At 36.9% G+C, this 14,337-nt stretch overlaps 1 protein-coding gene across 1 annotated transcript; it reads right to left on the bottom strand.

Annotated features, from left to right (window-relative positions):
* Positions 1-920: 920 nt before the first annotated feature.
* Positions 921-13,029, bottom strand: LOC121431453 (putative N-acetylated-alpha-linked acidic dipeptidase). The gene is made up of 12 exons (XM_041629031.1): positions 12,932-13,029; positions 12,426-12,511; positions 11,152-11,271; positions 10,692-10,774; positions 9,172-9,235; positions 8,216-8,283; positions 6,268-6,356; positions 5,146-5,236; positions 3,954-4,212; positions 2,527-2,608; positions 1,837-1,932; positions 921-1,148 (listed from the first exon to the last, which is right to left on the bottom strand). The coding sequence occupies exons 1-12, from the start codon at positions 13,027-13,029 to the stop codon at positions 965-967; spliced, it is 1,320 nt and encodes a 439-aa protein (XP_041484965.1). The 3' UTR covers positions 921-964.
* Between the last annotated feature and the right edge of the window lie 1,308 nt (positions 13,030-14,337).

Below are 14,337 nucleotides of genomic sequence, written 5' to 3'. Positions count from 1 at the left end.
TTTGCTGATTGTTGCATCGACAGAGTGACAGCATTTGGAGGAGGAAGTGTAATGGTTTGGGGAGTCATTTCCACGATGGGGAAAACACCACTCATCCTTGTTGATGGCAACATGACAGCTCAGCGCTACAGAGATGAAGTTCTTCAACCAGTGGTACTTCCATATTTGCACGGTAATCTTGGCCCGAACGCTATCTTTCAAGATGACGACGCGCGACCCCATAGAGCAGGCATTGCCAACGAGTACTTGCAGAATGAGGGCGTTGAGAGGATGGAGTGGCCAGCGAACAGCCCAGACCTCAACCCAACTGAACACTTGTGGGATCAGCTTGGCAGGCCTGTCAGGCAGAGAGTGACTGATCGTACAACGTTAGCAGAGCTTCGCCTGATTCTGGTTGAAGAGTGGAACGCCATCCCACAGGCTCGTGTGACGAGATTAGTGCAGTATGAGGAGATGTAATGCAGTAGTTAATGTGTTTGGGTCATCTACCCGCTACTGACTCGTGTTGTATGAAGTTCTCAATCAAATTTAAGAAAGTGATAAAACATAAACAATTTGTTTCTGTGTCTTCATTGTCTTTTAATGTTTGAAATAAAGAGTTAAACACCAATCCAAGTCTGTTCAGTACAATCATGAATTCACTACTGAAAACAGTGAATTTTGCAATATTTTGTTCTTGACATTACTGCTCATTTATCATGACTGCGCATCTCATGGTAACATCAACATAACAAATGACATATCATTCCAAAGAGGAATAATTCCGCTTGCATTTGACACCATTTTCATATATGGTGATTGGCCAATAAGATTTTTATAACCCCTCAAAGTCGAGTTGCGTTACTTTTTTTGAGGGGTTTAGATTCCGGGCTGGTGTTAAATCAACACCGGAGTTTTTGCAGTGTGTAAACATTTTTAAAACATAATGTATGACAATGCAGTAAAAAAAAACATTTACTCATTATCAAACGGGTTGCAACATGTACGCTGCTGATTGGATGAAATAGGTGACCTGAGCCAACTCCATTTTGACATAATCCCATTTTTCAGGATCGGGATTGGTATCAATTTCAAACATGGCGTCCACGATACCGGCAAACTTTTCTCCGGCGTACGAGTTCTTGCTGCTGGGAGCGAGGATGACATGTCTGTCAAAAAATAACAAAAATAGAGTGAAAATGGTGAGAGATAAAGACACAGGATGTGGGTACATAGAAATAAAAATAAAACTAGTAGAACAGCTAAGATGATACTTCTGATAATGGAAACCCATATCAATCAAAAACAATAAAAGTACATTGGCGTAATGTAATATAATAACAATAATAATGATAATAGTGATAATGATAATGACGATAATGATTATTACGATCATATCATGATCATGATAATGATGATAATGATGTGAATAGTAATGACAATAATAATATCAATAATGATGATAATGATATAATGCTAATGATACGAAAAATGAAATTTATACTTGTAAAAGTCGAATTCCATGATTTAAATTACATGGATTTGAATTAACTACAGATTGACAATAACAATAATCAATACAGTCAATCTGGATTTATCTTAAATCCGTGCAATTTAGGGTATAGTTTTTTAAAGATTTCTTGGAAAACATTTCTTTTTAATCCAAAAGTCTAACTTCGTGATAGATTATAATAGTATTAATGTTTCACCATTTTTTTTTATTTCGCCCCCCCCCCCTCGCTTTTCTTCCCGTCCTTTTTTTTCATTTTCGTGAAACATTTTAGACTCCATGGCCTACCCAACCCCCCCCCCCTCCATCCATCTGTACGCCAGTATCCAGGTTTGTTTGTGACTTACTTTTCATATTTTCTTTCCGCGCTGAGACCCATGGGATCGATGAACATTCTATCCAAATACATGATCTGGTCATTCACAGCTCGGACCGCTAATATACTTAACATGTTAAAATAAATAAGGGGGAAAATAGAGTAAGAAACGGCAATGTCGGATGAATGCGTTTAAACATGGAACAGAGTAAAATAAAAATTCATCCATAGAAATTGCGAAAGAAAGGGAAAGAAATAAGATAGAAATCAGAGAAATGCGCCACTGTTTGTTTTCATATGTTTACGTCTCAACAATATACATGAACTATTTCAAGGCTAGGCCTATATGAAATCAAGGATAACAATAACATATAAGCAGAGGTAAACCTGTCAAGAAATAGTAATCTTTCATGTGTTAAAGTTAGTTTGATCAGCATGATTAGAGCGGTCTGTGTGGCCATTTTATCGTCATTTATTTGGAAAAGAACAATTTAAGCACCGGTAGAGACGTAATGAGTAGAAAATTATGGGTGGGATAAAGAAAGCAAAGCAAGCTAGTAAGAAATTCGACATCTAAAATGAAAATCGAATTTTAATACAATATCCTTCAAATAATTTTCTAATTTACATTTGTCCCTTTCCGATAAGATCATTTCAAGTATGAATCGAGTCATGAATGAAAAGACATGTAACTTTATATTTCTTGAGATTTCATACTTACTCGTTCAGATCAAGATGGTTTAATCTCTCTTTGAATGCATATGCCTCAATAGTCAGATTATTTACTGCCGACTCCATGTACTCTGAGAATAACGAATAGATACAGTCTAAGTTTACCTTTGAGTAACATTCGAGTACAGTCAAATAAATTTGCACAATACAGTCAAAAGTTTTATCTAATGGTTGTCATGAACATAAGAAATGATTTGTAGTTGGCATAAGACTATATCCATTTTCTTGGTTTTTCTCCTTTTCAATTTGAATAGCGAACAAAGAAAGGTGACAAAAATTCCGGCGCGAATGGAGCCATGCACTTCAATAGAGGCTGAGCCAAAAAACTGTTTAACCTTGTTTATATTTTATATAATATATTGTAGAGATAAATTTGTTACGCTATAAATAGCTATAAACTCAACTTATATCGAACTAATGCCTTCTTGATTAATAGTGGTGAAAAATGAGAACATTAGCTTATTTCCAAATTTTCTCTTTCTGTCGAGAATATAATTTTTTTTTCCGAAGAAAAATATGTCCGCCCGTATACTGGCCTCATTCATGGTGTATTTTCCAGTCATAAAAGGGCAATCGAATAAAATAATCATTTTTTTGTACGTCTGATCCGCATATAACTCCATCCTAGTAATAGTTCATGAACTGCTCAGGTCATGATCGTTCGAAAGTAGGCCCTAATACAAATTATCATGATATAAGAACTATAAAATAGAGAAAAAAAATAATCATAACTCCAGGACGGTCCCGCCACCACGGAAGCTTTAAAGTGTCATCGATCGACATGCCGCGGTGGCAAAATACGTTATCTCACCAAGTCAACTTAAGAAAACTCTTACGTCAACATGGCGACATACATTATTATCTTCACAAGTCAACTTTAAAAAGTGGTATGTGAACGTAGCAAGATATATTATATCTCGCCAAGTCAACTTAAGAAATGTGGTATATGAACATAGCGAGATACGATATATCTCGCCAAGTGAACTTAAGAAAAGTGCTATCTGCAAATCTATGACGGGCCGTTCACGCCATAATCCGCATTCATTCACTCATTCGAGCATGTCGAGTGAGTGAATGATCTGTACGTGTTTTACCATCACTCACTCGAGAGAGTAGTTGATTGAATAGTTTTATCCAATCAGAGAACTAGAATCGTTATCGAGACCCCATTCACGGAAGTGGTTGCACATCCACTCGAGTGACGGGGGCCGCAAAACCAATGCCGGCTCTATGATTGGATAAAACTGTGTAATCATTCACTCTAGCGAGTGAGTGATGGTAAAATACGTACAAAGCTTTTACTTGCTTGAGTGATTGAATGAATGAATGACGGCTTATGGCATGAACATGCAGCCCGTCATACAAATCAGACGTTTGACAATCATATTTCATGAAATAACCCATCATTAGATTTACCAAAGGATAACCCTTGTTGAGTCATCCTTGATCCAATATCCCCATCTCTTAGCTGGATGAAATATTTCTCAACCGCGATGGCGTAGTCGGCAACGTCCATGGGTATGATGACGGTATCGGCGAGTTGCCTCATGACCTCGCCGATGAGTTGACCAATAGCGAGCATGTACTTGAACGATGGGTCGTAATACTTCGATACGAGGTCGAACGTCTCATACACAGAGTGGTACATAGGATACCCTCGAATAGGGACTTCTTCCTAAGATATTGAGAAAATGAGAAAATAAGAAAATGAGATGGGCCTTTATCATGGTCATATGCAGGGCGGATCCAGGGGGGGATGTGCAAAGCAAAAATTAGATGTCAAATGTCACCACCAGTCCACCATGGATATGATAGAAGAGAAATCGGGGTAAAATATAAAAAGCAAAACAGACCGAACACTTAATAGTCTGATCATGCTGATGACTTCATACCAAGTGCTGATTTTACCTTGATTATGACTTTGTGATTCGATAAAATATACATATAAAAAAGCGCATAGATTTCTAAAAATATTGTATACACGCGCCACTTATTTCAATATACTATTAAACCACAAAGTAATAATATATGTATGTTTTCTTTCTCAGAGGTTGTCGGTTTGTTTGGTGTTTTGTGTATGTTTTTTTTGCCCGTAATAAGAAGCAATTAAGTTATCCCTGAGGGTATTCATTGAACAAAAACACAAGTAACATTAAAAAGTAGAAAATTACCAACAAAGGTGTACACCCAAAATTTTACCCCGGGGTAAAATTTCTTGTATTTTCCTCTATATATATTACGTACATCAATCAACAATGTAGTCTTTTTTGGTTGGGGAATGAAACTTCGTGTACACAAACAACAATATTTATTATTTTTGTTTGAAAGATTTCGTTTATTGGTAAAACTAATATGATAGTCACATTGTGAGGACCAAAGATGAAACGACATTTGCTCCTGCGATTTTGCTCCGGTCTTAATATCCCAGACGGCAAAGTGTTGGAATGTAATAGAGTTTCTGGTTCAGAATAATATAAAGATAATGTAAAGGAACAGCGTTGGTTTAGTTAGATTTTATGTTTGAAATTATAAACGTGCAGATTTTCCATCAGAGCAATTGTCGCCGGAGAAAATGTTATGGAATCGGACCTAGAGTAGATATACTCACACGATTAAAGTCATACAAAGCATCCAATGCAGATACTCCAAGCATGTGCAAGAGAGAACCATGGTCTGATCCTGACCCGGGAGTACCGATACTGAAAGTATTAATACACACATACATACAAGTAGTAGTAATAGCAGTGACTCTCGGGACAGGCATAGAGTTTATGTACGTCTTTTTCACATACTCAATCGTTTTCTAATTGAATCGAGTACAAAGGTTCTGACTTCAGTTTTTTTCAAACCAAAATCTGTCTTATAACACGTATGTCTATGAGGTTTTTTTTCAAAGTTTGAATTTTACCCAGGAGACATTAGGAATTTCGAATTTTACTTAGGAAATATCATATTGATTTTCCACTGAAATCTATCTTACAACACGCATCTCTATGGAGTTTTGGCAAAGTGAGGAATTTCGAATTTTACAAGGAACTATCATGTTGATACCATATTGTAAACACCTGAAGAAGGCGGAGGGTCGTCGAAATTTCGAGTGAATAATAAAAACTTTATTGCCAATCAAAGCATTATCATCAGCATTACCTTGTTATATATATATATATATATATATATATATATATATATATATATATATATATATATATATATATAAATTGGAATTTATTACAGGTTTTTTGTTTTTACGTTGCTAAATTCCACAATTATTGTAATGAATCATAACTGTAAAAGAACATGCGTTCGTTCATTGGCTCCAAATGGGGTATTCGGGTGTTGGAGCTGATATTACTTGTGCCATAATTCGAAAGAGAAGAATATCTATAACTTGAATCCAGACTTAACCTTGGTTTAAATTAAGCCAGAGTTAGGGCCCCGTCTTACAAAGAGTTACAATTGATCCGATCAACCTCAAGTATCTGGAAATCCATCAATGTCATAAATTTTCCTCAGGAAATTTGCACAATGTCCTCTGTAAACGAAGATTAGCACACTGAATATTAAAAACAACCATAAATCTATGAATGGGCATCAACATTTGTATCTAGAAAATGTGTTGAACAAACACGCTTTTAAGATTATGACATTACCGACTTTCCATAGTTGTGGTTTATTGGATCAATCGTAATTCTTTGTTAGACGGGGCCCAGAATTCGGGGTTGATACTCACTATGGCTCATCGTCCTCATTCAGTGTACCTCGTGCTTTCCAGGTATCATAAATAGTTTGACGATTGCCTTCAGGATCAGGATCAGGTATCTAGACACAAATAAATATAAGAATGGCCCAAGTCCGACTCTTGGCTAATTGGAATTTAATTTGGGAAATTGTTGCTTAATACTCCCTAAATGCAAAAGAGCAGTTATGGACCCCACTAAAACTTATCCTAGGCCAAGAGCAAATTAGTTTTAACTTGATGTCTGGTAACAAGCTTTTTTTTCAGGTGCATGAATACGTCGAGGATATCATTCTATAAGTCCTTAAATTACAATATAGTGGATTTAGCTCATTTTTGGAATAATACCTTTTGGATTTATCTCCTTTTGAAGATAAACTCAAATTTGAAATCAATTTTTGCTAACCTTCTCCCAAATATTTTGAAATGCGATATGGTACATTCAAGTTTCCACGTCTAACATACATACATTTGTACAAATATATATACAGTGCGTATCAAAAAAAAATTACAATTTAAAAAAGCCCTCGGAATTAAAAAATATACAACATGTGGGTAATTTCTTTCACATGTAATCTTGGGTCTAGGTCTCATCTATACAATGAAAGTAAAAGTTTTAACAGAATATTACACTTGAGTGAGCACTGTCCATTTTTATAAAGTTCGCAGATATCTGTTTGTGCAGAAATGCTCGTTTTCACGCTGTGTCAAGGGGAAAGGGCGAAATCAAACTTACCCTGCGAAATATTTCTCATACATTTCCCTTGCTTTTTTAGTCACTTGAAATAAAACGAATACATTCAAGCATTTTGTAACAATTTTGCCGCCCAAATTGAAATTTCAACACCTGCAAGCACAACCTTTACCCTTTTAGTGCCAGCTGGATCTGAGGACATAACTGAATCTGAACAAAAGTTTATATCAGACATCTTCAGCATTTTTTCACTAACTTTTTATCATTTCAAGTGGGTTTACATTTCATATTTATTCAATACTTGTTTCTCCACACTTTTCCAAGCTTGACAATGATTAACGAAATGAAAATCAAGCCTAAGCCATTTAACGTGAATCACAGTTCAGTGTTAAGCAAATATCATCACTATGGCCTCGGTGTGTTGGGGAGTGGGGTGGGGTGCGATGAACTCTTCAAAGTGTTTTGGACAATGAAACAGGTTAAATAATGTAAAAAAAATATCTTCAAATCAATTTTACTAGCTAAATTCCACGTGTTTTTCTTGATTAAGGAGCGTTGTGGAGCGTTGTGGCCCAGTGGATTAGTCTTCGGACTTTGAAACAGAGGGTCGTGGGTTCGAATCCCAGCCATGGCGTAATTTCTTTCAGCAAGAAATTTATCCACACTGTGCTGCACTCAACCCAGGTGAGATGAATGGGTACCCGGTAGGAAGAAATTCCTTGAATGCTTTGAGCGCCTAGGCAGCCCAGCTAAAGCCGGGGTAATAATAATAGCAGGGCCCGCTGGGAGAACAGTTTTCGGAACTGAAGCGGCTTCCCTGGGTAAATATACATATTATTATTATTATTATTATTATTAAGGTCTTTTTTTATTCGCATAACTATTTGAAAGTTCTGCACAAATCATTTTTCACTAACTATTCAAAAGTAAGTGGTGCTCACTCAATCGGAAATATTTTTCGACAGTTATCGTCATTTGCTTTAATGGATCTGTACCAATATTAAAATGTGGAAATATCTTCAAGATAATACAAATGTATAATTTTACAGGATTTTACAGGAGTGTAAACTTTTTTGATACGCACTGTATGTATATATATATATATATATATATATATATGTATATATATACATATATATATATAAATCTGTTCGGGTGGAAATCGATTTAGCTCCCGTTGAAGTTAAGCTCTTCTTTTGATCTTTTAATACAACTCTAAGCGTTTCCTGGAGAAAAAAGATGTTATACCACTTTAGATGCTTCTCGTATCAGACGGGCAAGATTGGGTGTAGCAACAATGTCAGGTACCCAGGTCCCTATGATCAGAAGAATGTGAAAATGAGGGTGGGAAAGGATATGGTAAGATCATAATCGGAAGATATTCCTCTAGATAAATATTCATACGCATCCCACGAAGATACCTCCACAAAGTAAGTTAAACAATAAAGAAAAAAATGTATTTTTCTCAGTATTGTCAATCCTGTAAAGCATGAGCATATAAAGATGCGCTAGTGTAAAGTGCATGCGCATTTGAATTTTGTAGGCGTTGCAATATAGTCATTTCATCCAATATTTTCAATATTGGATGGTTTTCATAGGCATGCAAGTTAAAAATCAGTTTTAATATTTTGTCTCTTTAAAACACCCTCGCAAGACGTCAAAGATATCTGCGCCTCTAAAACCCTACATCTGAATAATAATATACAGTAATCTAGGACTGGGAGCATATCGAGGGGAATTGAATACTAACCTACTATGAATGTCGCCCGTGTACATGTATCACTCTTTAAATAAATCAGTCAAAAATGACTAGTTAATCGAATCAGCTGGGTGCAATTGTTATTCTAGTCATATTTCACTAATTTCTAGTTGTATTGTACAAGAAAAGAGTTTTTTTAGACATATCAGTAACACCCAGCTGATGTACTGATGTAGTCAATTTGATTGAATTGTTTTTATAGATCTAGATGATCGACATTAAAACCACTCCTCTTTATTAAACAACCAATGGTTGTTTTATGGCAATCATATAGATGTTATTTTGAATGCCTGTCGCTTACAATGACTTCACTGCGTTGACTTCATTTGCAACTAGTACATCCTCAATGTATACTATATTGTGTAATGGAGCATTCAAAATAAAATAAAGTGCATTACTTCTCAATCACAGTATACATTATTGCAACCAGTCTTTAACAACTCACCATACAAAGATACATCCACGTTAATGTAAGCAACAACTCGTATACCAAGTGTCTTGGTAAACTCCTGAAAAGGTGACAATGTAAAAACATAGAGTCACGGGGCTGTTATTTATATGGATATACTTGTATATAATCTATTATATATACATGTATATATATATATATATATATATATATAATATTGTTATAACCATCATCATCATATACATGTATTGGTTTGAATTATATAATTTCACTTTAGCTCATCGTCTATTTCTCAATGTATCATCTTTTATTCATTTATTCAAATTCATTTATGAATTGTAGTTAACTCAAAAAGTATATTTTTGTCTCACCTGCGAAGCAAAGTGAGACTATAGGCGCCGCTTTTCCGACGGCGGCGGCGGCGGCGGCGTCAACATCAAATCTTAACCTGAGGTTAAGTTTTTGAAATGACGTCATAACTTAGAAAGTATATGGATCTAGTTAATAAAACTTGGCCATAAGGTTAATCAAGTATTACTGAACATCCTATTAGAGTTTCATGTCACATGACCAAGGTCAAAGGTCATTTAGGGTCAATGAACTTAGACCATGTTGGAGGAATCAACATCGAAATCTTAACCTGAGGTTAAGTTTTTGAAATGTCATCATAACTTAGAAAATATATGGACCTAGTTCATGAAACTTGGACATAAGGTTAATCAAGTATCACTAAACATCCTGCATGAGTTTCACGTCACATGACCAAGGTCAAAGGTCATTTAGGGTCAATGAACTTTGGCCGAATTGGGGATATCTGTTGAATTCCCATCATAACTTTAAAAGTTTATGGATCTGATTCATGTAACTTGGACATAATAGTAATCAAGCATCACTGAAAATTTTATGCAAGTTTCAGGTCTCATGATTGAGGTCAAAGGTCACTTAGGGTCAATGAACTTTGGCCGAATCGAGGGTATCTGTTGAATTACCATCATAACTTTGAAAGTTTATTGGTCTAGTTCATTAAACTTGGACATTAGAGTAATCAAGTATCACTGAACATCCTGTGCGCGTTTCAGGTCACATGACCAAGGTCAAAGGTCAATGAACTTTGGCCGAATTGGGGTGTATCTGTTGAATTACCATCATAACTTTAAAGTTTATGGATCTGATTCATGAAACTTGTACATAAGAGTAATCAAGTATCACTGAATATCCTGTTCGAGTTTCAGGTCACATGATCAAGGTCAAAGGTCATGTAAGGTCAATGAACTTTGGCCATGTTGGGGTTTTTTGTAGAATAACCATCATATCTCTGTAAGTTTATTGGTCTAGTTCATAAAAAGTGGACATAAGAGTAACCATGTATCACTGAACATCTTGTGCGAGTTAGAGTAGTATTCAAAGTCAGCACTGCTGCTATATTGAACCGCGTGATGCAGGTGAGACGGCCAGAGGCATTCCACTTGTTAGACTATAAAGGTAGCTTTTTTACACAGTGACGGTCCGTTTTCTCTCAGAAATACTATTTTCTAAAATCATGATGGCGGTCATACCTCAACCCATTCATGAGATCCAATCAATCCTTGTTCCTCCGCACCCCAGCTACAGAACATGATACTACGACGAGGCTTCCATCCTACCAAACATTCACATGAATAAAAATGAATTATTTGAATAATATCACATTATTACGACGTTTCACGTCATATAAGACTGCAGAGTGCGAGTGAACTTTTATTCAATTTCAAACTTTTCCTTCCTTTTTTTTCTTATTTTCGTTTTTCATTAACATTTCTCTATTCATTCTTATTAATTTTGGAAAATCAATTTTCCCCTTTTCTCACAATGTGTATTTTTCTTTCGTTCCCCTTCTTCTCTTTTTCCCCCTAAGTTTCCAACCAGCCGATGGAGGCGTGTGCCCCCTGTACCCCCCCCCCCCCTGCAGTTAATCCATTCATCATTTTTATCATAAAACAAGAGTTTAAAAGTAAATACGCATGAAAGTAATCTCACCGTTGTTGACGAGGACGCCAACAGCTCTACTGAGTTCTAGCATGCAAGCGGTACCGCTAGACGGATCTAGGGCACCGAACGCCCACGCGTCACGATGGTTACCAACCAACACGTAGCGATCTACAACGAAACAATCATTCATGATAAATTCATGTATACACTCTAAATTCCAAGGATTTGAAATATTTTTTTTACTTTTAATCTTAACAATGATCAAGAGATTTTCCTTCAAATCTTGTAGATTTATATTAAGAATCCACAAGCTTTGAATCTAAATCTCACTCCCGGGGGGGGCACTCGACCAAAAAGTGGTGGGTGTGTGCCGCGGGCGAGACAAAAAACGGGGGCCTTGGAGCGGGCTTATTGTAAAAAGGAGGGTCCTCGGAACGGGCTTCGGAACGACAAATGTTTGTGAAAACGGGGATCCTTGGAACGGATCGCCAGCGTGTGAGTGCGTATGCATCCCTATGGAACGGTCATGTGTGCATGATGCAGCTAGCGCGGCCTCCGCCGGGGGAGCTCTGCGGCCGCTTTTCACCAAATTGCGGCTCATTCAATGCGATCGGAGCGGCGTAACGAAAAATATGCGAAGCTTTGGAGCGGATTCTCTCTTCTTTTTTCTCGATAAGAAGAAAATGCTATGCCTTGGAGCGGCTTTCTTTGTTCTTTTTCTCAACAAGGCAAAAATGCTATGCCTTGGAACGGAAATTTGAGTGTGAAAATGGGGGTCCCCTCCGCGGCACATACCCACTATGCATTATATACTGAGTGCCCCCCCCCCCCGGGATCTCACTCCACTTGTCACTATTCACAACCAATGTGAATTTATTTTAAATCTCTTGAATTTAGAATGCATATTACATTGGGGGATGAAAATCATCACGGCACCCAAACTTCTTTGATAAGTGGGATATATCCATGCATATATATATATATATATCTATTTATACACACACACTTCGTGACCAAGCATCGTAATTTGTTCTAAAGTCTGAGAAAACGGCATGGCCCTGGAAAGCGGGGGTGCTGCAGCACCCACCAAGACTTTTCAGGGGTGCTGCGAACTGGGGGTGTTTACACGTCCCTATTTTACACCTAAACCTAACCATAACATAAAACCCTATTGCAACCAAAATACTAACCCTGTACAATTAAAAAATAAAAATAAAATAAAGCCCGAATAAATTGTCGCCGGAGCAAATGTCGTGTCATCATGGGAACAGCATGGACTGCATAAAAGTAAAATACACTCAAATAGGTCGAAAATTACTTACCCGGTTCGATACTTCCGGGAATAACACCGATAACATTCCATGCATAACCTTGAACATTCTTTGTGAACACAGATATCTTAACAGACCTATATCAAAATTAAAAAAACAGGTATTGAAATATGATGCATCCAAGCATTTTCAATGAAAGTTGTAAGTTTTGACATCCGTGGTTTTGATAAGCTGGGAAGCACTCGTTTCCGGCTGCTACTATGGTAACTATAGGAGAATTGCAACTACTTAATGGCGACAAACTTTATGGGACAGCGCCCAGACCCCGACCATCCCATTCCCCTTCCCAATACATGTATATTCAACTTCCTGACTGGCACACACGTATTCAACAAAAAGTGTTTTTCCCCTTAAATTTGTAAGTACATGTATCTATTTATTTACACACACATATATATATATAATCCATACCAACACTCACACGCTTTAAACGCTTCATATCTGTTTTATGAAAACAGCAACAGTTAATCAGCTTCTTAAATTGAAACCATTCTTACATGTTAGAATGCTGATCAGCAAATCCAGGTCCGTATCGATAACCATTCTCTAGAGGAAGACTCCCTGCCCAGTCACCCTCTACCTCTTCTCCTCCCATACGTCTAAAAAAATACATAGTTACTGTTACCATAAAAGTGTAGTAAATTAAAAACAAAAGGGGGGTGATACAAAAGATACAAGTAACATTCAACCAATAGAGTGTATGGGATCATGGCGAAATCGTACTTTCCGGCAGTGCGCAAAGCATTAACTTAATTTTTATATCTATTCCGTTATTTATCCATTTATTATTATTTCTCCGCTAAAGAGTAGTCTGGCCAGCCAAAAAAAAAATAATCGAACACATACAAAAGTGCATAATAAATAGTCATAACGAACTCAAATAGCATAGCCCAATATGTTAACAGAAAATTACGGGACACGAATAGCAAGATATATGAAACGCCTGATATTAGAAGAAATTAGTCTACATAAGGGCTCACTCTGTAATCGAAATAAACGTATTGTATCCAATACGATTAAGATTAGTGAGTTACATCTACAAATACGGCGTTTTAAATACACTGTCGACTGCACTAGATGACATCTAGTGCAGTCGACAGTGTGCACACATATTCGTTAGATTTCATACATTGTATGAAATCTAACGAATATGTGTGCATACACGGGCGCGCGGTACTACAGGGAGACATGGATGACTGCCCCCTCCCCCATCCGTGTTATAATGTAGTGTTTTTAAAAGATCACTTATTGAATTAAAAGGTGAAGAAAAAGAAAAGAAGACGATATCAAATATACATCTATTTTATTATATATATTATTACACGTTATCCATTAAGAATGATGACAGCACCTTAGTATCGCCTTGTAAATATATCCTGGCTTTCGCCAGGAATCTTCAACCATTGTTTGTTATGTTGGTATTCCAAAGATACCACTCATCCATTGGAGGCGATCTCTTGAGATGGGGGACGTGCACCCCCCCCCCCTTCCTCCTCTCCGATTTTCAGATTTTAAACAGCAGCCTATAAGTACGACAGAGGGGCGTCTCCCCCCCCCCCCCTTCAATTTACAATTGTGTAAAAGGTTAAACAACTTGTTAGAGTGACTGCATGGTTTAAACAGCGTGATACTTTACTGTGTAGTCTGCTTATTTATAAAAATAATAATAAGCCCTTTGATAGACTAAAATGTCAAGAAATCTTCGCCTTTGCACTCACCTGAGGAGCTGTGAAGCGTCATCGTAACCGATTGGATGTATTGGAATAGATGGGAGAATATCTACAGTCTTGCTCACGTCTATGCGATATGCACCCTCTAAACATTGCGGATGTTGAGTAGAGATCAATTGGGAGAGAAATACAATGTAAAATGAAGGTGGGCTATGTTAAGGAGATATACACTT

This window comes from Lytechinus variegatus, chromosome 1, assembly GCF_018143015.1.
Source record: "Lytechinus variegatus isolate NC3 chromosome 1, Lvar_3.0, whole genome shotgun sequence".
NCBI lineage: Eukaryota > Metazoa > Echinodermata > Echinoidea > Temnopleuroida > Toxopneustidae > Lytechinus > Lytechinus variegatus.
The sequence above is the reverse complement of the archived record's forward strand: the minus strand, read 5'-3'. Positions and strand labels throughout refer to the sequence as shown.